Source organism: Ranitomeya imitator, chromosome 2, assembly GCF_032444005.1.
Source record: "Ranitomeya imitator isolate aRanImi1 chromosome 2, aRanImi1.pri, whole genome shotgun sequence".
Taxonomy (NCBI): domain Eukaryota; kingdom Metazoa; phylum Chordata; class Amphibia; order Anura; family Dendrobatidae; genus Ranitomeya; species Ranitomeya imitator.
The window spans coordinates 809,220,154-809,247,880 of NC_091283.1; the positions used below are offsets into that span (position 1 = coordinate 809,220,154).

General features: G+C 44.1%; 1 protein-coding gene across 1 annotated transcript in view; it reads left to right on the plus strand.

Annotated features, from left to right (window-relative positions):
- Positions 1–27,727, plus strand: part of CFAP46 (cilia and flagella associated protein 46) — a 239,476-nt gene that overhangs the window by 20,826 nt on the left and 190,923 nt on the right. Inside the window, exons 5-8 of the mRNA XM_069753829.1 lie at positions 14,062–14,226; positions 14,441–14,564; positions 16,746–16,840; positions 18,813–18,926. Of these exons, the coding sequence (XP_069609930.1) occupies positions 14,062–14,226; positions 14,441–14,564; positions 16,746–16,840; positions 18,813–18,926 (498 nt within the window). The remainder of the gene's footprint in view (positions 1–14,061; positions 14,227–14,440; positions 14,565–16,745; positions 16,841–18,812; positions 18,927–27,727) is intronic.

Sequence of the window (27,727 nt, forward strand, 5' to 3'; positions counted from 1 at the left end):
TGTGAGGAGCAGCTGTCACGGTGCTAGGCCTTCACACGTCAGTGTCTCCAGTACCTGTGGTGACCGTTTTCACCTGTACTGGAGACACTTAAACACACTCATTATAATCTATGGGGCTGATGGTGGCACCTACACTTGGACAGGTTCATTTTTTGCAGGTGTGGAGCCCCCCTTATTTTTAATAACCAGCTAAGAGAAAGCAGACAGCTGTGAGCTGGTCTTGTAATGCCGGTTATGTCGCAGCTCATCATTCCAGCTCTCGCGCTGCGCAGCTTGAGACTCGGCGAGTGTGAACTGCGGTAACCTTACTGACGGCACCGCTCGTCGGAGCAGCTGGGTTCTCGCGGAGTACAGTGTGAGACTTCGTAGTGTGAAACTACGGAGCTTCATTCTTTGAACAGGGCTCCGTACACTGAACGGGGATCGTCGTGGGACTTCCATGGGGACTACGACGAACCAGCTTGGATTTTAATATTTTTAATAAATGGGTGAAGTAAGGAAATTCTAGAACTGATTTTTACAAATAAAGGACTTTTTTGTATGCATATTTATTTTTTTTAATACAAGTTTAGTAATTGGGTGTCTGACACCTCTCCATTACTTATCCCAGAGCTTGATGTCGGCGCCAATTGCTGACATCAACCCCACAATCCTTTTACTCCGATTGCTATCGCACCAAGTCAATCGGAAGAGATGAGGCTATGCGCCAGAATTGGTATATCTAATAGATGCGCCATTTCTGGGGTGGCTGAGGGCTAGCCAATATCCATGGGTCTTCCCAGCCTATTAATATGAGCCTCCAGTTGTTTGCTTTCCCCTAACTGGTTATTAAAAATATTGGGGCCTAACGTCACTTTTTTCATTTTTTTTTTTTTGCTAAATACATGTACATTTAACTGAAGTAAGTATAATTCATACATGCCCTCTGGTCCCAGATCAGAAGAATGGAGCAGTGATGACACATGTGCTCCCATAGAAGTGAATGAAGCAGTGGTCACATGTGTATTATCTCTCCCATAGATTGGAATGGAACAGTGGTCACATGTGCATTACCAATCCCATAGAGTTGAATGGAGCAGTAGTCACAAATTTGCATTAAAGAAAGGAATGTCCAGCTTCACCGAATCTGTAAAAAAGAGTTTTCTTTATTCACAAACTTTGAACATAGAGGATACAGACTTCAGCACGAACCATATGGGTAAGAATCTCAACGCGTTTCTGGAGACTAAGCTCCCTTAGGCTGTGTGCACACGTTGCGTTTTTTTCGCGGTTTTTTCACGGGTTTTCCTGATAAAAAACGCTATAAAACCGCAAAAAAAAAACGCATACAATAAGCATCCCATCATTTAGAATGAATTCTGCATGTTTTGTGCACATGATGCGTTTTTTTCCGTGAAAAAAACGCATCGCGGTAAAAATCGCAGCATGTTCATTAATTTTCCATTTTTTTTGCGGATTTCCCACTCCAAAATGCATTGGGAAGTGTCCGGAAAAAACCGCGGCAAAAACGCGTCAAAGCCGCGGCAAAATCGCGGCAAAAACGCATGCGGTTTTCTTGCGGATTTCTTGCAGAAAATGTCCGGAATTCTCAGGAATTTTCTGCGAGAAATCCTGAACGTGTGCACATAGCCTTAATCGTAATGTCATGATTAAGGGAGCTTAATCTCCAGAAACGCGTTGAGATTCTTACCCATATGGTTCGTGCTGAAGTCTGTATCCTCCATGTTCAAAGTTTGTGAATAAAGAAAACTCTTTTTTACGGATTCAGTGAAGCTGGACATTCTTTTCTTTTTTGGACTTTATACGCCTGGACACAGCGGGTCCGTGCTCCTGAAGATTGGTTTATGCATCAAGGGTGAGCTGGCTTATTTTTCTTCTTTCTACAAATGTGCATTACCACTCCAATGGAGTTGAATGGAACAGTGGTCACACATATGCATTACCACTCCCATAGAAGTGAATAGAGTGTTAGTCACGCTTGCAGATTAACACTCTCATAGAATTGAATGGAGCAGAGGGTCACACATTCACATTACCATTCCCAAAGAAGTGAATGGAGCAGAGGGTCACACATTCACATTACCATTCCCAAAGAAGTGAATGGAGCAGTGGTCACACGTGCATTACCACTCCCATAGAATTGAATGGAGCACTGGTCACACATATGCATTACCATTCCCATAGAATTGAATGGAGCAGTGGTCACACATGTGCAATACCACTCCCATAGAATTGAATGGAGCACTGGTCACACATATGCATTACCATTCCCATAGAATTGAATGGAGCAGTGGTCACACATATGCATTACCATTCCCATAGAATTGAATGGAGCAGTGGTCACACATTCACATTACCATTCCCAAAGAAGTGAATGGAGCAGTGGTCACACGTGCATTACCATTCCCATAGAATTGAATGGAGCAGTGGTCACACATCTGCAATATCATTCCCATAGAATTGAATGGAGCACTGGTCACACATATGCATTACCATCCCCATAGAATTGAATGGAGCACTGGTCACACATATGCAATACCATCCCCATAGAATTGAATGGAGCACTGGTCACACATTTGCATTACCATTCCCATAGAATTGAATGGAGTACTGGTCACACATATGCATTACCATCCCCATAGAATTGAATGGAGCAGTGGTCACACATCTGCAATATCATTCCCATAGAATTGAATGGAGCAGTGGTCACACATATGCATTACCATCCCCATAGAATTGAATGGAGCACTGGTCACACATATGCATTACCATCCCCATAGAATTGAATGGAGCACTGGTCACACATATGCAATACCATCCCCATAGAATTGAATGGAGCACTGGTCACACATATGCATTACCATTCCCATAGAATTGAATGGAGCACTGGTCACACATATGCATTACCATTCCCATAGAATTGAATCGAGCAGTGGTCACACATATGCATTACCATCCCCATAGAATTGAATGGAGCAGTGGTCACACATCTGCAATATCATTCCCATAGAATTGAATGGAGCACTGGTCACACATATGCATTACCATCCCCATAGAATTGAATGGAGCACTGGTCACACATATGCATTACCATCCCCATAGAATTGAATGGAGCACTGGTCACACATATGCAATACCATCCCCATAGAATTGAATGGAGCAGTGGTCACACATATGCATTACCATTCCCATAGAACTGAATGGAGCAGTGGTCACACATATGCATTACCATCCCCATAGAATTGAATGGAGCACTGGTCACACATATGCAATACCATCCCCATAGAATTGAATGGAGCAGTGGTCACACATATGCATTACCATTCCCATAGAACTGAATGGAGCACTGGTCACACATATGCATTACCATTCCCATAGAATTGAATGGAGCAGTGGTCACACATATGCATTACCATCCCCATAGAATTGAATGGAGCAGTGGTCACACATGTGCATTACCATCCCCATAGAATTGAATGGAGCACTGGTCACACATATGCATTACCATTCCCATAGAATTGAATGGAGCAGTGGTCACACATATGCAATACCATCCCCATAGAATTTAATGGAGCAGTGGTCACACATATGCAATACCATCCCCATAGAATTGAATGGAGCAGTGGTCACACATATGCATTACCATCCCCATAGAATTGAATGGAGCACTGGTCACACATATGCAATACCATCCCCATAGAATTGAATGGAGCAGTGGTCACACATATGCATTACCATCCCCATAGAATTGAATGGAGCACTGGTCACACATATGCAATACCATCCCCATAGAATTGAATGGAGCAGTGGTCACACATATGCATTACCGTCCCCATAGAATTGAATGGAGCACTGGTCACACATATGCAGTACCATTCCCATAGAATTGAATGGAGCAGTGGTCACACATATGCATTACCATCCCCATAGAATTGAATGGAGCAGTGGTCACACATATGCAGTACCATTCCCATAGAATTGAATGGAGCAGTGGTCACACATATGCATTACCATCCCCATAGAATTGAATGGAGCACTGGTCACACATATGCAATACCATCCCCATAGAATTGAATGGAGCAGTGGTCACACATATGCATTACCATCCCCATAGAATTGAATGGAGCACTGGTCACACATATGCATTACCATTCCCATAGAATTGAATGGAGCACTGGTCACACATATGCATTACCATCCCCATAGAATTGAATGGAGCAGTGGTCACACATGTGCAATACCATTCCCATTGAATTGAATGGAGCAGTGGTCACACATTCACATTACCATTCCCAAAGAAGTGAATGGAGCAGTGGTCACACGTGCATTACCATTCCCATAGAATTGAATGGAGCAGTGGTCACACATCTGCATTACCATCCCCATAGAATTGAATGGCGCAGTGGTCACACGTGCATTACCATTCCCATAGAATTGAATGGAGCACTGGTCACACATATGCATTACCATTCCCATAAAATTGAATGGAGCACTGGTCACACATATGCATTACCATCCCCATAGAATTGAATGGAGCACTGGTCACACATATGCAATACCATCCCCATAGAATTGAATGGAGCAGTGGTCACACATGTGCATTACCATCCCCATAGAATTGAATGGAGCAGTGGTCACACATGTGCATTACCATCCCCATAGAATTGAATGGAGCACTGGTCACACATGCATTACCATTCCCATAGAATTGAATGGAGCAGTGGTCACACATGTGCAATACCATCCCCATAGAATTGAATGGAGCAGTGGTCACACATATGCATTACCATCCCCATAGAATTGAATGGAGCACTGGTCACACATATGCAATACCATCCCCATAGAATTGAATGGAGCAGTGGTCACACATATGCATTACCATCCCCATAGAATTGAATGGAGCACTGGTCACACATATGCAGTACCATTCCCATAGAATTGAATGGAGCAGTGGTCACACATATGCATTACCATCCCCATAGAATTGAATGGAGCAGTGGTCACACATATGCAGTACCATTCCCATAGAATTGAATGGAGCAGTGGTCACACATATGCATTACCATCCCCATAGAATTGAATGGAGCACTGGTCACACATATGCAATACCATCCCCATAGAATTGAATGGAGCAGTGGTCACACATATGCATTACCATCCCCATAGAATTGAATGGAGCACTGGTCACACATATGCATTACCATTCCCATAGAATTGAATGGAGCACTGGACACACATATGCATTACCATCCCCATAGAATTGAATGGAGCAGTGGTCACACATGTGCAATACCATTCCCATTGAATTGAATGGAGCAGTGGTCACACATTCACATTACCATTCCCAAAGAAGTGAATGGAGCAGTGGTCACACGTGCATTACCATTCCCATAGAATTGAATGGAGCAGTGGTCACACATCTGCATTACCATCCCCATAGAATTGAATGGCGCAGTGGTCAGACGTGCATTACCATTCCCATAGAATTGAATGGAGCACTGGTCACACATATGCATTACCATTCCCATAAAATTGAATGGAGCACTGGTCACACATATGCATTACCATCCCCATAGAATTGAATGGAGCACTGGTCACACATATGCAATACCATCCCCATAGAATTGAATGGAGCAGTGGTCACACATGTGCATTACCATCCCCATAGAATTGAATGGAGCAGTGGTCACACATGTGCATTACCATCCCCATAGAATTGAATGGAGCACTGGTCACACATGCATTACCATTCCCATAGAATTGAATGGAGCAGTGGTCACACATGTGCAATACCATTCCCATAGAATTGAATGGAGCACTGGTCACACATATGCATTACCATTCCCATAGAATTGAATGGAGCAGTGGTCACATATATGCATTACCATCCCCATAGAATTGAATGGAGCACTGGTCACACATATGCATTACCATTCCCATAGAATTGAATCGAGCAGTGGTCACACATATTCATTACCATCCCCATAGAATTGAATGGAGCAGTGGTCACACATCTGCAATATCATTCCCATAGAATTGAATGGAGCACTGGTCACACATATGCATTACCATCCCCATAGAATTGAATGGAGCACTGGTCACACATATGCATTACCATTCCCATAGAATTGAATGGAGCAGTGGTCACACATATGCATTACCATCCCCATAGAATTGAATGGAGCACTGGTCACACATATGCAATACCATCCCCATAGAATTGAATGGAGCAGTGGTCACACATATGCATTACCATTCCCATAGAATTGAATGGAGCACTGGTCACACATATGCATTACCATTCCCATAGAATTAAATGGAGCAGTGGTCACACATATGCATTACCATCCCCATAGAATTAAATGGAGCACTGGTCACACATATGCAATACCATCCCCATAGAATTGAATGGAGCAGTGATCACACATATGCATCACCATCCCCATAGAATTGAATGGAGCACTGGTCACACATATGCAATACCATCCCCATAGAATTGAATGGAGCAGTGGTCACACATATGCATTACCATCCCCATAGAATTGAATGGAGCACTGGTCACACATATGCATTACCATTCCCATAGAATTGAATGGAGCAGTGGTCACACATATGCATTACCATCCCCATAGAATTGAATGGAGCACTGGTCACACATATGCAATACCATCCCCATAGAATTGAATGGAGCAGTGGTCACACATATGCATTACCATCCCCATAGAATTGAATGGAGCACTGGTCACACATATGCATTACCATTCCCATAGAATTGAATGGAGCACTGGTCACACATATGCATTACCATCCCCATAGAATTGAATGGAGCAGTGGTCACACATGTGCAATACCATTCCCATTGAATTGAATGGAGCAGTGGTCACACATTCACATTACCATTCCCAAAGAAGTGAATGGAGCAGTGGTCACACGTGCATTACCATTCCCATAGAATTGAATGGAGCAGTGGTCACACATCTGCATTACCATCCCCATAGAATTGAATGGCGCAGTGGTCACACATGCATTACCATTCCCATAGAATTGAATGGAGCACTGGTCACACATATGCATTACCATTCCCATAAAATTGAATGGAGCACTGGTCACACATATGCATTACCATCCCCATAGAATTGAATGGAGCACTGGTCACACATATGCAATACCATCCCCATAGAATTGAATGGAGCAGTGGTCACACATGTGCATTACCATCCCCATAGAATTGAATGGAGCAGTGGTCACACATGTGCATTACCATCCCCATAGAATTGAATGGAGCACTGGTCACACATGCATTACCATTCCCATAGAATTTAATGGAGCAGTGGTCACACATGTGCATTACCATCCCCATAGAATTGAATGGAGCAGTGGTCACACATGTGCAATACCATTCCCATAGAATTGAATGGAGCAGTGGTCACACATGTGCAATACCATTCCCATAGAATTGAATGGAGCACTGGTCACACATATGCATTACCATTCCCATAGAATTGAATGGAGCAGTGGTCACACATGTGCATTACCATCCCCATAGAATTGAATGGAGCAGTGGTCACACATGTGCAATACCATTCCCATAGAATTGAATGGAGCAGTGGTCACACATGTGCAATACCATTCCCATAGAATTGAATGGAGCACTGGTCACACATATGCATTACCATCCCCATAGAATTGAATGGAGCAGTGGTCACACGTGCATTACCATTCCCATAGAATTGAATGGAGCAGTGGTCACACATGTGCATTACCATCCCCATAGAATTGAATGGAGCAGTGGTCACACATATGCATTACCATTCCCATAGAATTGAATGGAGCACTGGTCACACATATGCATTACCATCCCCATAGAATTGAATGGAGCAGTGGTCACACATGTGCATTACCATTCCCATAGAATTGAATGGAGCAGTGGTCACACATCTGCATTACCATCCCCATAGAATTGAATGGAGCAGTGGTCACACATATGCATTACCATCCCCATAGAATTGAATGGAGCAGTGGTCACACATGTGCATTACCATTCCCATAGAATTGAATGGAGCAGTGGTCACACATCTGCATTACCATCCCCATAGAATTGAATGGAGCACTGGTCACACATATACATTACCATTCCCATAGAATTGAATGGAGCAGTGGTCACATATATGCATTACCATCCCCATAGAATTGAATGGAGCAGTGGTCACACGTGCATTACCATTCCCATTGAATTGAATGGAGCAGTGGTCACACATGTGCATTACCATCCCCATAGAATTGAATGGAGCAGTGGTCACACATATGCATTACCATTCCCATAGAATTGAATGGAGCACTGGTCACACATATGCATTACCATCCCCATAGAATTGAATGGAGCAGTGGTCACACATGTGCATTACCATTCCCATAGAATTGAATGGAGCAGTGGTCACACATGTGCATTACCATTCCCATAGAATTGAATGGAGCAGTGGTCACACATCTGCATTACCATCCCCATAGAATTGAATGGAGCAGTGGTCACACGTGCATTACCATTCCCATAGAATTGAATGGAGCACTGGTCACACATATGCATTACCATTCCCATAAAATTGAATGGAGCACTGGTCACACATATGCATTACCATCCCCATAGAATTGAATGGAGCACTGGTCACACATATGCAATACCATCCCCATAGAATTGAATGGAGCAGTGGTCACACGTGCATTACCATCCCCATAGAATTGAATGGAGCACTGGTCACACATGCATTACCATTCCCATAGAATTGAATGGAGCACTGGTCACACATGCATTACCATTCCCATAGAATTGAGTGGAGCACTGGTCACACATATGCATTACCATCCCCATAGAATTGAATGGAGCAGTGGTCACACATATGCATTACCATCCCCATAGAATTGAATGGAGCACTGGTCACACATATGCAATACCATCCCCATAGAATTGAATGGAGCAGTGGTCACACATATGCATTACCATCCCCATAGAATTGAATGGAGCACTGGTCACACATATGCAATACCATCCCCATAGAATTGAATGGAGCAGTGGTCACACATATGCATTACCATCCCCATAGAATTGAATGGAGCACTGGTCACACATATGCATTACCATTCCCATAGAATTGAATGGAGCACTGGTCACACATATGCATTACCATCCCCATAGAATTGAATGGAGCAGTGGTCACACATGTGCAATACCATTCCTATTGAATTGAATGGAGCAGTGGTCACACATTCACATTACCATTCCCAAAGAAGTGAATGGAGCAGTGGTCACACGTGCATTACCATTCCCATAGAATTGAATGGAGCAGTGGTCACACATCTGCATTACCATCCCCATAGAATTGAATGGAGCAGTGGTCACACGTGCATTACCATTCCCATAGAATTGAATGGAGCACTGGTCACACATATGCATTACCATTCCCATAAAATTGAATGGAGCACTGGTCACACATATGCATTACCATCCCCATAGAATTGAATGGAGCACTGGTCACACATATGCAATACCATCCCCATAGAATTGAATGGAGCAGTGGTCACACATGTGCATTACCATCCCCATAGAATTGAATGGAGCAGTGGTCACACATGTGCATTACCATCCCCATAGAATTGAATGGAGCACTGGTCACACATGCATTACCATTCCCATAGAATTGAATGGAGCAGTGGTCACACATGTGCAATACCATTCCCATAGAATTGAATGGAGCACTGGTCACACATATGCATTACCATTCCCATAGAATTGAATGGAGCAGTGGTCACATATATGCATTACCATCCCCATAGAATTGAATGGAGCAGTGGTCACACGTGCATTACCATTCCCATAGAATTGAATGGAGCAGTGGTCACACATGTGCATTACCATCCCCATAGAATTGAATGGAGCAGTGGTCACACATATGCATTACCATTCCCATAGAATTGAATGGAGCACTGGTCACACATATGCATTACCATCCCCATAGAATTGAATGGAGCAGTGGTCACACATGTGCATTACCATCCCCATAGAATTGAATGGAGCACTGGTCACACATATGCATTACCATCCCCATAGAATTGAATGGAGCAGTGGTCACACATATGCATTACCATCCCCATAGAATTGAATGGAGCACTGGTCACACATATGCATTACCATCCCCATAGAATTGAATGGAGCACTGGTCACACATATGCATTACCATCCCCATAGAATTGAATGGAGCAGTGGTCACACATATGCATTACCATTCCCATAGAATTGAATGGAGCAGTGGTCACACGTGCATTACCACCCCCATAGAATTGAATGGAGCAGTGGTCACACATATGCATTACCATTCCCATAGAATTGAATGGAGCACTGGTCACACATATGCAATACCATCCCCATAGAATTGAATGGAGCAGTGGTCACACATATGCATTACCACCCCCATAGAATTGAATGGAGCAGTGGTCACACGTGCATTACCATCCCCATAGAATTGAATGGAGCACTGGTCACACATATGCATTACCATTCCCATAGAATTGAATGGAGCACTGGTCACACATATGCAATACCATCCCCATAGAATTGAATGGAGCACTGGTCACACATATGCATTACCACCCCCATAGAATTGAATGGAGCAGTGGTCACACATATGCATTACCATCCCCATAGAATTGAATGGAGCAGTGGTCACACATATGCATTACCATCCCCATAGAATTGAATGGAGCAGTGGTCACACATATGCATTACCATCCCCATAGAATTGAATGGAGCAGTGGTCACACATATGCATTACCACCCCCATAGAATTGAATGGAGCAGTGGTCACACATATGCATTACCACCCCCATAGAATTGTATGGAGCAGTGGTCACACATATGCATTACCATCCCCATAGAATTGAATGGAGCAGTGGTCACACGTGCATTACCATTCCCATAGAATTGAATGGAGCGCTGGTCACACATATGCATTACCATTCCCATAAAATTGAATGGAGCACTGGTCACACATATGCATTACCATCCCCATAGAATTGAATGGAGCACTGGTCACACATATGCAATACCATCCCCATAGAATTGAATGGAGCAGTGGTCACACATGTGCATTACCATCCCCATAGAATTGAATGGAGCAGTGGTCACACATGTGCATTACCATCCCCATAGAATTGAATGGAGCACTGGTCACACATGCATTACCATTCCCATAGAATTGAATGGAGCAGTGGTCACACATGTGCAATACCATTCCCATAGAATTGAATGGAGCACTGGTCACACATATGCATTACCATTCCCATAAAATTGAATGGAGCACTGGTCACACATATGCATTACCATCCCCATAGAATTGAATGGAGCACTGGTCACACATATGCAATACCATCCCCATAGAATTGAATGGAGCAGTGGTCACACATGTGCATTACCATCCCCATAGAATTGAATGGAGCAGTGGTCACACATGTGCATTACCATCCCCATAGAATTGAATGGAGCACTGGTCACACATGCATTACCATTCCCATAGAATTGAATGGAGCAGTGGTCACACATATGCATTACCATTCCCATAGAATTGAATGGAGCAGTGGTCACATATATGCATTACCATCCCCATAGAATTGAATGGAGCAGTGGTCACACGTGCATTACCATTCCCATAGAATTGAATGGAGCAGTGGTCACACATGTGCATTACCATCCCCATAGAATTGAATGGAGCAGTGGTCACACATATGCATTACCATTCCCATAGAATTGAATGGAGCACTGGTCACACATATGCATTACCATCCCCATAGAATTGAATGGAGCAGTGGTCACACATGTGCATTACCATCCCCATAGAATTGAATGGAGCACTGGTCACACATATGCATTACCATCCCCATAGAATTGAATGGAGCAGTGGTCACACATATGCATTACCATCCCCATAGAATTGAATGGAGCAGTGGTCACACATATGCATTACCATCCCCATAGAATTGAATGGAGCACTGGTCACACATATGCATTACCATCCCCATAGAATTGAATGGAGCAGTGGTCACACATATGCATTACCATTCCCATAGAATTGAATGGAGCAGTGGTCACACGTGCATTACCACCCCCATAGAATTGAATGGAGCAGTGGTCACACATATGCATTACCATTCCCATAGAATTGAATGGAGCACTGGTCACACATATGCAATACCATCCCCATAGAATTGAATGGAGCAGTGGTCACACATATGCATTACCACCCCCATAGAATTGAATGGAGCAGTGGTCACACGTGCATTACCATCCCCATAGAATTGAATGGAGCACTGGTCACACATATGCATTACCATTCCCATAGAATTGAATGGAGCACTGGTCACACATATGCAATACCATCCCCATAGAATTGAATGGAGCACTGGTCACACATATGCATTACCACCCCCATAGAATTGAATGGAGCAGTGGTCACACATATGCATTACCATCCCCATAGAATTGAATGGAGCACTGGTCACACATATGCATTACCATCCCCATAGAATTGAATGGAGCAGTGGTCACACATATGCATTACCATTCCCATAGAATTGAATGGAGCAGTGGTCACACATATGCATTATCATCCCCATAGAATTGAATGGAGCACTGGTCACACATATGCAATACCATCCCCATAGAATTGAATGGAGCACTGGTCACACATATGCATTACCACCCCCATAGAATTGAATGGAGCAGTGGTCACACATATGCATTACCATCCCCATAGAATTGAATGGAGCAGTGGTCACACATATGCATTACCATCCCCATAGAATTGAATGGAGCAGTGGTCACACATATGCATTACCATCCCCATAGAATTGAATGGAGCACTGGTCACACATATGCAATACCATCCCCATAGAATTGAATGGAGCAGTGGTCACACATATGCATTACCATCCCCATAGAATTGAATGGAGCAGTGGTCACACATATGCATTACCATCCCCATAGAATTGAATGGAGCAGTGGTCACACATATGCATTACCACCCCCATAGAATTGAATGGAGCACTGGTCACACATATGCATTACCATCCCCATAGAATTGAATGGAGCAGTGGTCACACATATGCATTACCATCCCCATAGAATTGAATGGAGCAGTGGTCACACGTGCATTACCACCCCCATAGAATTGAATGGAGCACTGGTCACACGTGCATTACCATTCCCATAGAATTGAATGGAGCACTGGTCACACATATGCATTACCATCCCCATAGAATTGAATGGAGCACTGGTCACACATATGCATTACCATCCCCATAGAATTGAATGGAGCAGTGGTCACACGTGCATTACCACCCCCATAGAATTGAATGGAGCACTGGTCACACGTGCATTACCATTCCCATAGAATTGAATGGAGCACTGGTCACACATATGCATTACCATCCCCATAGAATTGAATGGAGCAGTGGTCACACATATGCATTACCACCCCCATAGAATTGAATGGAGCACTGGTCACACATATGCATTACCATCCCCATAGAATTGAATGGAGCAGTGGTCACACATATGCATTACCATCCCCATAGAATTGAATGGAGCAGTGGTCACACGTGCATTACCACCCCCATAGAATTGAATGGAGCACTGGTCACACGTGCATTACCATTCCCATAGAATTGAATGGAGCACTGGTCACACATATGCATTACCATCCCCATAGAATTGAATGGAGCAGTGGTCACACATATGCATTACCACCCCCATAGAATTGAATGGAGCACTGGTCACACATATGCATTACCATCCCCATAGAATTGAATGGAGCACTGGTCACACATATGCATTACCATCCCCATAGAATTGAATGGAGCAGTGGTCACACGTAGGCACAGGACGGCTTTCTTGTGATGTAGGTGATAAATGAAATCTTGTTGGTGGGAGGACCTGAGATTTCTTATATAAGTTATGATCTATGACAGTCGCCCCCAGATTAAACAGGTTCTTCTTCTTATTTTTTGCACGCACAGGTATCACTTCCTTGTGTATAACGCCTCTGTCTTGTACCTGCAAACCGTGCGTCCTTTGCTGACGCCTGGAAGTCGCCATCTCCTTATTCCCAGCCTCGTTAATATTGTTCAGTCATTGGGTGACATCGATGATGCCGATAAGACCTGGAGAGCGGACCTGATGCTGTGAGTCCTCCTGATCCCGGATTGTCTCCTTTCTGTGGCTCCATCTTATGTTTTACACACAAACCCCTACGGCTTTTGGTGGCTCATTGAAATACATTATGGTCACCTCTCTGTAGAGACAGTGTGTGACTCGGGGGACTGCAGGGCCTTGTTGGCTTTGGTAATTCGTGGATGTTTACAGTTTTGTTTCTATACATTTTTACTTTTTATTTAGAGAGTTGCTGGAAAGTTATCTGGATGCCCAAAAATTGAAGGAAGCTTCTGACTGTGCTATTATGGCTAGTGAATTCATTAAAGTCCATGTACCCCAGAAATACCCTGTTCTCTTTGCCAAAATGGTAAGTGCACAATCCCTGTATTCTACATTGCTCGGGTTGGGAGCGCGCAGCCAGTCCTTGCATTGTGGACAGATTTGTATGGACATCTGCATGAGCCCGAAGCTGTTGGGTTCTGTTCACACTCTGGTCATACAGACGGACCCCACTGATTCTTCTGAGATCTGTCTGGGTTCTGTTATGTGTAGGTTTTTAGAACGGAAAAAAAAAACCCCATCATTAAGAGCTTTTTCTTCCCTTCTAAGGACTGACAAATAACAGAACTGAGAAAGACCCCATAATAATCAGTGGGGTCCCTTGGCAAACTCTTGCATCATTCATGCAACTCATCCATTTTGGAAATTATTTCTATACGCCTTTTCATAATGTCCCAAAAGAAGGTGTGAACAGAGCCTTGTCCTCACTGCAGATCTGCAAAAAGCGCTCACGATTTTGTTGGGGAAATGCTGCAGATTTTACCTGGTGATGAAAATTCACAGCATAAATTGACATCTCGCAGATTGTAAATCCACAGCGCAGCTCAGTTTCCAATCTGGATTTTCTCTGAAGCATATGGATGAGATTAATTAACATCCAATCTGTTTTGCCGATACTCTAATACGCAGCTGATTTTCCACTCACAAATGGGAAGCAGAATATCCCCTGCTTATCAGTCCTATGTGGAGGTAGCTATGCTCTCTTTAACTTATGGAGACATTATATACCCCTCCAAATTGTGTATTAAAGAGAATCTGTCATCAGGTTTTTGCCATTTAATCCGAGAGCAGCATAATTTAGGGAAAGAGAGCCAGAATCCAGGGATGTGTCACTTACTGGCCTGTGTGCTGTAGTTTTAATTCATTTAGTGCTTTATTATCACTGCCGGACTAGAGCTCACGTGCACAGCAGTCAGGCTAATCTGTGTAACCCCGCCCCCACCACTGATTGGCAGCTTGCTCACCATACGCAGTGTACACAGGAAGCTGCCAATCAGTTTTGTGGGCGGAGTTATACACAGTTTAGCAATCTGAGTAGTTCTACATCTACAACTGAGAAAACAAGGAGTTTAGCTAAACCGTACTAAGTAGCCCAGTAAGTGACACATCACTGGAATCAGGGACTTTGTCCCTAAATCATGCTGCTCTTAGGTTGCATTGCATAACCTGCTGACAGATTCCTTTTGAAATAGTGCGTGGCATCAAATATTAATTTTTTGTTAAAAACTCTTGGAACACGTCACACAAACGCTGAATGGCGGAGGATCTGCATGTACCGTGCGCTCATCAGCAGACATTGACTGCTCTTTCCTGCTCTCTCTTCTTTACCAGTATGGGTGCTATATTATTTTGCACAGTTGCACTGACCAGCTCATCTGTAAAATAGCAATGGACTGTTAAAGACCAAATTGTAGGTGCTAGACTCTGAATATGAATGGAGATGTGGCCGTGCATGCTTGCTCCATCGTTTCGGTTACTCCTGTAGAGGCGTAAAGGAGAAAATTTTGGACATGCATGGCCACTAAGTTATTCTTTTCCATCCAGATGTGAGTGGGACTCCTATTTAAAAGGGTATTCCCATCTACAAAATCCTATCCCAATATGTAGTAGGTGTAGTAATAATAATATTAACAAATAACTTAAATTAGAAATGTAGTATAGTTCTTCTGATTTGCTATGTTGCTTACCCCGTGTGCAGGGCATTGCAGTGGCTTAGGTATCCATGGTTACGACCACTAACAACTAACTGTCACCATATGAGTGGTCGTAGCCATGAATACCTAAACTACTGCACTACACATGGGGAAAGCAACATAGTGAATCAGAAGAACTATACTACATTTCTAATTGGAGGTATTTGCTAATATTTTTATTATAATTAGACCTACTACATAGTGGCATGGCTGGCCTTGCTCTGACTTGCGCACTGTACTGAGGTTTTGGTAAATGAACACTATCTTGATAAAATAGGTCATATTGTCTTTCCTCCGGTCTCATCTAATGAGCATTTAGACTTTGTCAGCTAATGTGAATGCGGCTTTCAGGACGTTTAATGAAATTTGATTTCTCGCTGAAATGTAGCTTCGCTCTAATCATTTATGTAAATCGCCTCTATCCTTGTGACTAGTCAATTAGATCTATACATGCAAAGTGCATTTAATGTTTGTTTTCTGCCGCAATGAATAATGAATTGTTATCTTACATTAAGGTGCATCACAAATTAATTGATTCCGCTAAGGCAGCTAAAGAAGCCAGGAGCTCAGCGACGGTGTCAGTCATCTATAAAATTCAGAAGCTGAGATCGTAAGTAGGAGCTTGTTCCTTCTGGTTGGAACGGTGATTTTCAGACAAAAACGTAGATTTAACTTAGAACCGGGATTGGGCTGCAAATCTCATTTTTATGTTTTTTTTTAAAACACCGCTCCAGCTCTGCAACAAAAAAAGTTCCACTAATCTAAGTTCCGTGACCCTAGTTCTATTCTTACTAGTCACTGTCTTCAGCTCTTCCCAGCGCCACTCCGATCTCGTGTCATCATCTTGTGATCGCAACTTCCGACTGACCGGAAGTCATAGGTAACAAACGCAAGCTCTCAATGTAAGTCTATAAGAGCCTCATTCAGATTCTCATGGACTTACATTGAGTAGTGACTTCCACATCGCTCCAACAAAACACTGGAGCAATCAGCAAGTGACTAACTGCTGGAGACCAACAGGAGCGGTGTCAGGAAAAGCGAAACATGACAACTGATACTTATAAGACTAGGGACAGGGAATTTAGTAGCACCGCTCCAGCTCTACAATAAATAGAAACACTGTTGTGGTGCATTAAGGAAATCTCAGTTAATTAATTGGTTCCTATGTTCACAACTTATTTAGGCAAGAGATAGAGGAGCTTAAAAGGCTGACTCTCAAACCTAGAGGGGCTACAAAGATTGGCTGTCAGACATAGAAGGACTAAAAGGCTGGCTTGCAGACAGAAGGGCTCAAAAGGCTGGCTCTCAGACATAGAGAGGCTAAAAAAGCTAGCTCACAGACATAGAGGGGCTAAAAAGGCTGTCTCTCAGACAAAAAGACTGTCTCTCAGACAAAAAGACTGTCTCTCAGACATAGAGGGCTAAAAAGGCTAGCTCACAGACATAGAGGGGCTAAAAAGGCTGTCTCTCAGACAAAAAGACTGTCTCTCAGACAAAAAGACTGTCTCTCAGACATAGAGGGCTAAAAAGGCTGGCTCTCAGACATAGAGGAGCTAAAAAAGCTAGCTCACAGACATAGAGGGGCTAAAAAGGCTGTCTCTCAGACAAAAAGACTGTCTCTCAGACATAGAGGGCTAAAAAGGCTGGCTCTCAGACATAGAGGAGCTAAAAAAGCTAGCTCACAAACATAGAGGGGCTAAAAAGGCTGGCTTTCAGACATAGAGGGGCTAAAAAGGCTGGCTCTCAGATATAGAGAGCTAAAAAAGCTAGCTCACAGACATAGAGGGGCTAAAAAGGCTGGCTTTCAGACATAGAGGGGCTAAAAAGGCTGTTTCAGACAAAGAGAGGCGAAAAAGGTTGGCTCTCAGATATAGAGGGCTAAAATGGCTGGCTCTCAGACATAGAGGGGCTAAAAAGGCTGTCAGACATAGAGGGGCTAAAATAGCAGGCTCTCGACGTGAAAGAGCGAACATATCCATGCATTACAATAAGACCCCATTGATTTTTAGCTCAAATAATTAAAGGGTTATTCACAGAAATCGAAACTTGCACCCATTATCTGTAGGATAGGGGAGGATTTTGATTGCTGGGGGTCGACCCGCCCTCCTGAGAACCCGTCTCTGCAGAGCCCCATCTTGATTGAGGTGTGCATATTCGGCCTCCACTCCTTTAATTGTCTATGGGACTTGCCTTTCTCCAGCAGTTACATAGACAATGAGTGGAGAGTAATTTGAGCATGTGCACCTCCACTCTAATCAATACAGGGCTCCGCCGATGGGTTACCTTCTTTCTCAGGGTACAACCACCTGAGGAAGAAGTTAGATAACTTTGAAATGTGTCAGTATTAAAACTACATTGCTTCTACCCTGGATCCTTTTATGGCTAATTTTCCTTTTTTAGCTTAATACAGGGACATCTTTTTTTCTGACGGCGGTACACCTTTAAATATTCCGAGTAGCCAGTGCTACAATCATTGATAAATAACCCGAGCTGCGTTCCTGCCGCTGCCGGTGGAATAATTTCCAGCTCTGTATATTGTATTGTTAGAAATATCCCCGCTATAATTTCTTCTTTATTTTCAGGCAGATGGATGGCTCCTCTCCAGCGAAGGACGTTTTTACAAACCTCAATGAAATTTATAAACTCTTGGCTGCTGCGGACACCGATGCCGCTCTGCCGTTATCCTCCTCGGAAAAGTAAGTTCATTTATTCTTATGATTTATTATTTGTAGCGGGACATTAAATCTGCATTCAGCACAATAAACTATTGTCCGATCCAGTATTTTATTGTATTTCTTAAAGGGGTCTTCACACCTATTTACAGGATAGGTTATAAATGTCTGATTAATAGGGGCCCCACCGCTGGGACCCCCACCTATTTACTAATCTGGGAGTCCCTTGTCCCTTTGTGACCTCAGTGAGTAAAAGTTTGAACGGAAACATGGTCGAGCATGTGCCCAGCTGCTACATTAAAACTTAAAGGCAATGTCTAGGTTTGTGATGAAAGTCTGCAGTCATTTTCTGTGACAGGAGATTTCAGAATCCTCCAGTCGCTTGCACAAAGTAACATAGTAACATAGTTAGTAAGGCCGAAAAAAGACATTTGTCCATCCAGTTCAGCCTATATTCCATCATAATAAATACCCAGATCTACGTCCTTCTACAGAACCTAATAATTGTATGATACAATATTGTTCTGCTCCAGGAAGACATCCAGGCCTCTCTTGAACCCCTCGACTGAGTTCGCCATCACCACCTCCTCAGGCAAGCAATTCCAGATTCTCACTGCCCCAACAGTAAAGAATCCTCTTCTATGTTGGTGGAAAAACCTTCTCTCCTCCAGACGCAAAGAATGCCCCCTTGTGCCCGTCACCTTCCTTGGTATAAACAGATCCTCAGCGAGATATTTGTATTGTCCCCTTATATACTTATACATGGTTATTAGATCGCCCCTCAGTCGTCTTTTTTCTAGACTAAATAATCCTAATTTCGCTAATCTATCTGGGTATTGTAGTTCTCCCATCCCCTTTATTAATTTTGTTGCCCTCCTTTGTACTCTCTCTAGTTCCATTATATCCTTCCTGAGCACCGGTGCCCAAAACTGGACACAGTACTCCATGTGCGGTCTAACTAGGGATTTGTACAGAGGCAGTATAATGCTCTCATCATGTGTATCCAGACCTCTTTTAATGCACCCCATGATCCTGTTTGCCTTGGCAGCTGCTGCCTGGCACTGGCTGCTCCAGGTAAGTTTATCATTAACTAGGATCCCCAAGTCCTTCTCCCTGTCAGATTTACCCAGTGGTTTCCCGTTCAGTGTGTAATGGTGACATTGATTCCTTCTTCCCATGTGTATAACCTTACATTTATCATTGTTAAACCTCATCTGCCACCTTTCAGCCCAAGTTTCCAACTTATCCAGATCCATCTGTAGCAGAATACTATCTTCTCTTGTATTAACTGCTTTACATAGTTTTGTATCATCTGCAAATATCGATATTTTACTGTGTAAACCTTCTACCAGATCATTAATGAATATGTTGAAGAGAACAGGTCCCAATACCGACCCCTGCGGTACCCCACTGGTCACAGCGACCCAGTTAGAGACTATACCATTTATAACCACCCTCTGCTTTCTATCACTAAGCCAGTTACTAACCCATTTACACACATTTTCCCCCAGACCAAGCATTCTCATTTTGTGTACCAACCTCTTGTGCGGCACGGTATCAAACGCTTTGGAAAAATCGAGATATACCACGTCCAATGACTCACCGTGGTCCAGCCTATAGCTTACCTCTTCATAAAAATTGATTAGATTGGTTTGACAGGAGCGATTTCTCATAAACCCATGCTGATATGGAGTTAAACAGTTATTCTCATTGAGATAATCCAGAATAACATCCCTCAGAAACCCTTCAAATATTTTACCAACAATAGAGGTTAGACTTACTGGCCTATAATTTCCAGGTTCACTTTTAGAGCCCTTTTTGAATATTGGCACCACATTTGCTATGCGCCAATCCTGCGGAACAGACCCTGTCGCTATAGAATCCCTAAAAATAAGAAATAATGGTTTATCTATTACATTACTTAGTTCTCTTAGTACTCGTGGGTGTATGCCATCCGGACCCGGAGATTTATCTATTTTAATCTTATTTAGCCGGTTTCGCACCTCTTCTTGGGTTAGATTGGTGACCCTTAATATAGGGTTTTCATTGTTTCTTGGGATTTCACCTAGCATTTCATTTTCCACCGTGAATACCGTGGAGAAGAAGGTGTTTAATATGTTAGCTTTTTCCTCGTCATCTACAACCATTCTTTCCTCACACCTCGCACTGTCAGGATTCTCCGGGGTGATCTGCATTCTCCCTGCCACATTCCGACTAGACATGTGTGGCCGCGCGTCTAGTCGGAATGTGGCAGGGAGAATGCAGATCTCATACTTGTGGTCACATGACCGCCCGCTCTTGTCACCGACACAGGAGAGTTCTGACAACACGCACTGTGAGGATTTATAAGTCTGACTTTCATCACAAACCTGGACAACCCCTTTAGTGGGACTGATGAAGACCACATAGTATACCACTTGGTGGGTTCCACCAGCCCTATAGAAAGTTAATGAGGCTGATGGAGACCACACGGTACAACGATTGGTTATTGCCATCAGCCCTATAGGCATGAACGGGAGCAGCATCAGGCATGCTCAACCATGCATGCTCACTGCAGGGGATTGTGCAGAGGGAATAATAGGGGTGGAGATCAGAAGTCCCAATCTAGTGGTCAGTGGGCTAGTGAGTAATGTACTGGGCTAGTGAGTAATGTACTGGGCTAGTGAGTAATGTACTGGGCTAGTGAGTAATGTAGTGGGCTAGTGAGTAGTGTAGTGGGCTAGTGAGTAATGTAGTGGGCTAGTGAGTAGTGTAGTGGGCTAGTGAGTAATGTACTGGGCTAGTGAGTAATGTACTGGGCTAGTGAGTAATGTAGTGGGCTAGTGAGTAGTGTAGTGGGCTAGTGAGTAGTGTAGTGGGCTAGTGGGTAATGTAGTGGGCTAGTGAGTAGTGTAGTGGGCTAGTGAGTAATGTAGTGGGCTAGTGAGTAATGTAGTGGGCTAGTGAGTAGTGTAGTGGGCTAGTGAGTAGTGTAGTGGGCTAGTGAGTAATGTAGTGGGCTAGTGAGTAGTGTAGTGGGCTAGTGAGTAATGTACTGGGCTAGTGAGTAATGTAGTGGGCTAGTGAGTAATGTAGTGGGTTAGTGAGTAGTGTAGTGGGCTAGTGAGTAATGTACTGGGCTAGTGAGTAATGTAGTGGGCTAGTGAGTAATGTAGTGGGTTAGTGAGTAGTGTAGTGGGCTAGTGAGTAGTGTAGTGGGCTAGTGAGTAATGTAGTGGGCTAGTGAGTAGTGTAGTGGGCTAGTGAGTAGTGTAGTGGGCTAGTGAGTAATGTACTGGGCTAGTGAGTAATGTACTGGGCTAGTGAGTAATGTACTGGGCTAGTGAGTAATGTACTGGGCTAGTGAGTAGTGTAGTGGGCTAGTGAGTAGTGTAGTGGGCTAGTGAGTAGTGTAGTGGGCTAGTGAGTAGTGTAGTGGGCTAGTGAGTAATGTAGTGGGCTAGTGAGTAGTGTAGTGGGCTAGTGAGTAGTGTAGTGGGCTAGTGAGTAATGTAGTGGGCTAGTGAGTAATGTAGTGGGCTAGTGAGTAGTGTAGTGGGCTAGTGAGTAGTGTAGTGGGCTAGTGAGTAATGTAGTGGGCTAGTGAGTAGTGTAGTGGGCTAGTGAGTAATGTAGTGGGCTAGTGAGTAATGTAGTGGGCTAGTGAGTAGTGTAGTGGGCTAGTGAGTAGTGTAGTGGGCTAGTGAGTAATGTAGTGGGTTAGTGAGTAATGTACTGGGCTAGTGAGTAATGTACTGGGCTAGTGAGTAATGTAGTGGGCTAGTGAGTAATGTAGTGGGCTAGTGAGTAGTGTAGTGGGCTAGTGAGTAGTGTAGTGGGCTAGTGAGTAATGTAGTGGGCTAGTGAGTAGTGTAGTGGGCTAGTGAGTAATGTACTGGGCTAGTGAGTAATGTAGTGGGCTAGTGAGTAATGTAGTGGGTTAGTGAGTAGTGTAGTGGGCTAGTGAGTAATGTACTGGGCTAGTGAGTAATGTAGTGGGCTAGTGAGTAATGTAGTGGGTTAGTGAGTAGTGTAGTGGGCTAGTGAGTAGTGTAGTGGGCTAGTGAGTAATGTAGTGGGCTAGTGAGTAGTGTAGTGGGCTAGTGAGTAGTGTAGTGGGCTAGTGAGTAATGTACTGGGCTAGTGAGTAATGTACTGGGCTAGTGAGTAATGTACTGGGCTAGTGAGTAATGTACTGGGCTAGTGAGTAGTGTAGTGGGCTAGTGAGTAGTGTAGTGGGCTAGTGAGTAGTGTAGTGGGCTAGTGAGTAATGTAGTGGGCTAGTGAGTAGTGTAGTGGGCTAGTGAGTAATGTAGTGGGCTAGTGAGTAGTGTAGTGGGCTAGTGAGTAGTGTAGTGGGCTAGTGAGTAATGTAGTGGGCTAGTGAGTAATGTAGTGGGCTAGTGAGTAGTGTAGTGGGCTAGTGAGTAGTGTAGTGGGCTAGTGAGTAATGTAGTGGGCTAGTGAGTAGTGTAGTGGGCTAGTGAGTAATGTAGTGGGCTAGTGAGTAATGTAGTGGGCTAGTGAGTAGTGTAGTGGGCTAGTGAGTAGTGTAGTGGGCTAGTGAGTAATGTAGTGGGTTAGTGAGTAGTGTACTGGGCTAGTGAGTAGTGTAGTGGGCTAGTGAGTAGTGTAGTGGGCTAGTGAGTAGTGTAGTGGGCTAGTGAGTAATGTAGTGGGCTAGTGAGTAATGTAGTGGGCTAGTGAGTAGTGTAGTGGGCTAGTGAGTAGTGTAGTGGGCTAGTGAGTAGTGTAGTGGGCTAGTGAGTAGTGTAGTGGGCTAGTGAGTAATGTACTGGGCTAGTGAGTAATGTAGTGGGCTAGTGAGTAATGTAGTGGGTTAGTGAGTAGTGTAGTGGGCTAGTGAGTAATGTACTGGGCTAGTGAGTAATGTAGTGGGCTAGTGAGTAATGTACTGGGCTAGTGAGTAATGTAGTGGGCTAGTGAGTAATGTACTGGGCTAGTGAGTAATGTAGTGGGCTAGTGAGTAATGTAGTGGGCTAGTGAGTAATGTACTGGGCTAGTGAGTAGTGTAGTGGGCTAGTGAGTAGTGTAGTGGGCTAGTGAGTAATGTAGTGGGCTAGTGAGTAATGTACTGGGCTAGTGAGTAATGTAGTGGGCTAATGAGTAGTGTAGTGGGCTAGTGAGTAATGTAGTAGGCTAGTGAGTAGTGTAGTGGGCTAGTGAGTAATGTAGTGGGCTAGTGAGTAGTGTAGTGGGCTAGTGAGTAATGTAGTGGGCTAGTGAGTAATGTACTGGGCTAGTGAGTAATGTAGTGGGCTAGTGAGTAATGTAGTGGGCTAGTGAGTAATGTACTGGGCTAGTGAGTAGTGTAGTGGGCTAGTGAGTAATGTAGTGGGTTAGTGAGTAATGTACTGGGCTAGTGAGTAATGTAGTGGGCTAGTGAGTAGTGTAGTGGGCTAGTGAGTAATGTAGTGGGCTAGTGAGTAGTGTAGTGGGTTAGTGAGTAGTGTAGTGGGCTAGTGAGTAATGTACTGGGCTAGTGAGTAATGTAGTGGGCTAGTGAGTAATGTAGTGGGCTAGTGAGTAGTGTAGTGGGTTAGTGAGTAGTGTAGTGGGTTAGTGAGTAATGTACTGGGCTAGTGAGTAATGTAGTGGGCTAGTGAGTAATGTACTGGGCTAGTGAGTAATGTAGTGGGCTAGTGAGTAATGTAGTGGGTTAGTGAGTAGTGTAGTGGGCTAGTGAGTAATGTACTGGGCTAGTGAGTAATGTAGTGGGCTAGTGAGTAATGTACTGGGCTAGTGAGTAATGTAGTGGGCTAGTGAGTAATGTACTGGGCTAGTGAGTAATGTAGTGGGCTAGTGAGTAATGTAGTGGGCTAGTGAGTAATGTACTGGGCTAGTGAGTAGTGTAGTGGGCTAGTGAGTAGTGTAGTGGGCTAGTGAGTAATGTAGTGGGCTAGTGAGTAATGTACTGGGCTAGTGAGTAATGTAGTGGGCTAATGAGTAGTGTAGTGGGCTAGTGAGTAATGTAGTAGGCTAGTGAGTAGTGTAGTGGGCTAGTGAGTAATGTAGTGGGCTAGTGAGTAGTGTAGTGGGCTAGTGAGTAATGTAGTGGGCTAGTGAGTAATGTACTGGGCTAGTGAGTAATGTAGTGGGCTAGTGAGTAATGTAGTGGGCTAGTGAGTAATGTACTGGGCTAGTGAGTAGTGTAGTGGGCTAGTGAGTAATGTAGTGGGTTAGTGAGTAATGTACTGGGCTAGTGAGTAATGTAGTGGGCTAGTGAGTAGTGTAGTGGGCTAGTGAGTAATGTAGTGGGCTAGTGAGTAGTGTAGTGGGCTAGTGAGTAATGTAGTGGGCTAGTGAGTAGTGTAGTGGGCTAGTGAGTAGTGTAGTGGGCTAGTGAGTAATGTAGTGGGCTAGTGAGTAATGTAGTGGGTTAGTGAGTAGTGTAGTGGGCTAGTGAGTAGTGTAGTGGGCTAGTGAGTAATGTAGTGGGCTAGTGAGTAGTGTAGTGGGCTAGTGAGTAGTGTAGTGGGCTAGTGAGTAATGTACTGGGCTAGTGAGTAATGTACTGGGCTAGTGAGTAATGTACTGGGCTAGTGAGTAGTGTAGTGGGCTAGTGAGTAGTGTAGTGGGCTAGTGAGTAATGTACTGGGCTAGTGAGTAGTGTAGTGGGCTAGTGAGTAGTGTAGTGGGCTAGTGAGTAATGTAGTGGGCTAGTGAGTAGTGTAGTGGGCTAGTGAGTAATGTAGTGGGCTAGTGAGTAGTGTAGTGGGCTAGTGAGTAGTGTAGTGGGCTAGTGAGTAATGTAGTGGGCTAGTGAGTAATGTAGTGGGCTAGTGAGTAGTGTAGTGGGCTAGTGAGTAATGTAGTGGGCTAGTGAGTAATGTAGTGGGCTAGTGAGTAATGTAGTGGGTTAGTGAGTAGTGTAGTGGGCTAGTGAGTAGTGTAGTGGGCTAGTGAGTAATGTAGTGGGCTAGTGAGTAGTGTAGTGGGCTAGTGAGTAATGTAGTGGGCTAGTGAGTAGTGTAGTGGGCTAGTGAGTAGTGTAGTGGGCTAGTGAGTAATGTAGTGGGCTAGTGAGTAATGTACTGGGCTAGTGAGTAATGTACTGGGCTAGTGAGTAATGTACTGGGCTAGTGAGTAGTGTAGTGGGCTAGTGAGTAGTGTAGTGGGCTAGTGAGTAGTGTAGTGGGCTAGTGAGTAATGTAGTGGGCTAGTGAGTAGTGTAGTGGGCTAGTGAGTAATGTAGTGGGCTAGTGAGTAGTGTAGTGGGCTAGTGAGTAGTGTAGTGGGCTAGTGAGTAATGTAGTGGGCTAGTGAGTAATGTAGTGGGCTAGTGAGTAGTGTAGTGGGCTAGTGAGTAGTGTAGTGGGCTAGTGAGTAATGTAGTGGGCTAGTGAGTAGTGTAGTGGGCTAGTGAGTAGTGTAGTGGGCTAGTGAGTAATGTAGTGGGCTAGTGAGTAATGTAGTGGGCTAGTGAGTAGTGTAGTGGGCTAGTGAGTAGTGTAGTGGGCTAGTGAGTAGTGTAGTGGGCTAGTGAGTAATGTAGTGGGCTAGTGAGTAATGTAGTGGGCTAGTGAGTAGTGTAGTGGGCTAGTGAGTAGTGTAGTGGGCTAGTGAGTAATGTAGTGGGCTAGTGAGTAATGTAGTGGGCTAGTGAGTAATGTAGTGGGCTAGTGAGTAGTGTAGTGGGCTAGTGAGTAATGTAGTGGGCTAGTGAGTAATGTAGTGGGCTAGTGAGTAATGTAGTGGGTTAGTGAGTAGTGTAGTGGGCTAGTGAGTAGTGTAGTGGGCTAGTGAGTAATGTAGTGGGCTAGTGAGTAGTGTAGTGGGCTAGTGAGTAATGTACTGGGCTAGTGAGTAATGTACTGGGCTAGTGAGTAATGTAGTGGGTTAGTGAGTAGTGTAGTGGGCTAGTGAGTAGTGTAGTGGGCTAGTGAGTAGTGTAGTGGGCTAGTGAGTAATGTAATGGCCTAGTGAGTAGTGTAGTGGGCTAGTGAGTAATGTAGTGGGCTAGTGAGTAGTGTAGTGGGCTAGTGAGTAATGTAGTGGGCTGGTGAGTAGTGTAGTGGGCTACTAAGTACTGTGGTGGGCTAGTGAGTAGTGTAGTGGGCTACTAAGTACTGTAGTGGGCTAGTGAGTAGTGTAGTGGGCTAGTGAGTAATGTAGTGGGCTAGTGAGTAGTGTAGTGGGCTAGTGAGTAATGTAGTGGGCTAGTGAGTAATGTAGTGGGCTAGTGAGTAATGTAGTGGGCTAGTGAGTAATGTAGTGGGCTAGTGAGTAGTGTAGTGGGCTAGTGAGTAATGTAGTGGGCTAGTGAGTAATGTAGTGGGCTAGTGAGTAGTGTAGTGGGCTAGTGAGTAGTGTAGTGGGCTAGTGAGTAGTGTAGTGGGCTAGTGAGTAATGTAGTGGGCTAGTGAGTAATCTAGTGGGCTAGTGAGTAATGTAGTGGGCTAGTGAGTAATGTAGTGGGCTAGTGAGTAGTGTAGTGGGCTAGTGAGTAGTGTAGTGGGCTAGTGAGTAATGTAGTGGGTTAGTGAGTAATGTAGTGGGCTAGTGAGTAATGTAGTGGGCTAGTGAGTAATGTAGTGGGTTAGTGAGTAATGTAGTGGGCTAGTGAGTAATGTAGTGGGCTAGTGAGTAGTGTAGTGGGCTGGTGAGTAGTGTAGTGGGCTAGTGAGTAGTGTAGTGGGTTAGTGAGTAATGTAGTGGGCTAGTGAGTAATGTAGTGGGCTAGTGAGTAGTGTAGTGGGCTAGTGAGTAATGTAGTGGGCTAGTGAGTAGTGTAGTGGGCTAGTGAGTAATGTAGTGGGCTAGTGAGTAGTGTAGTGGGCTAGTGAGTAGTGTAGTGGGCTAGTGAGTAGTGTAGTGGGCTAGTG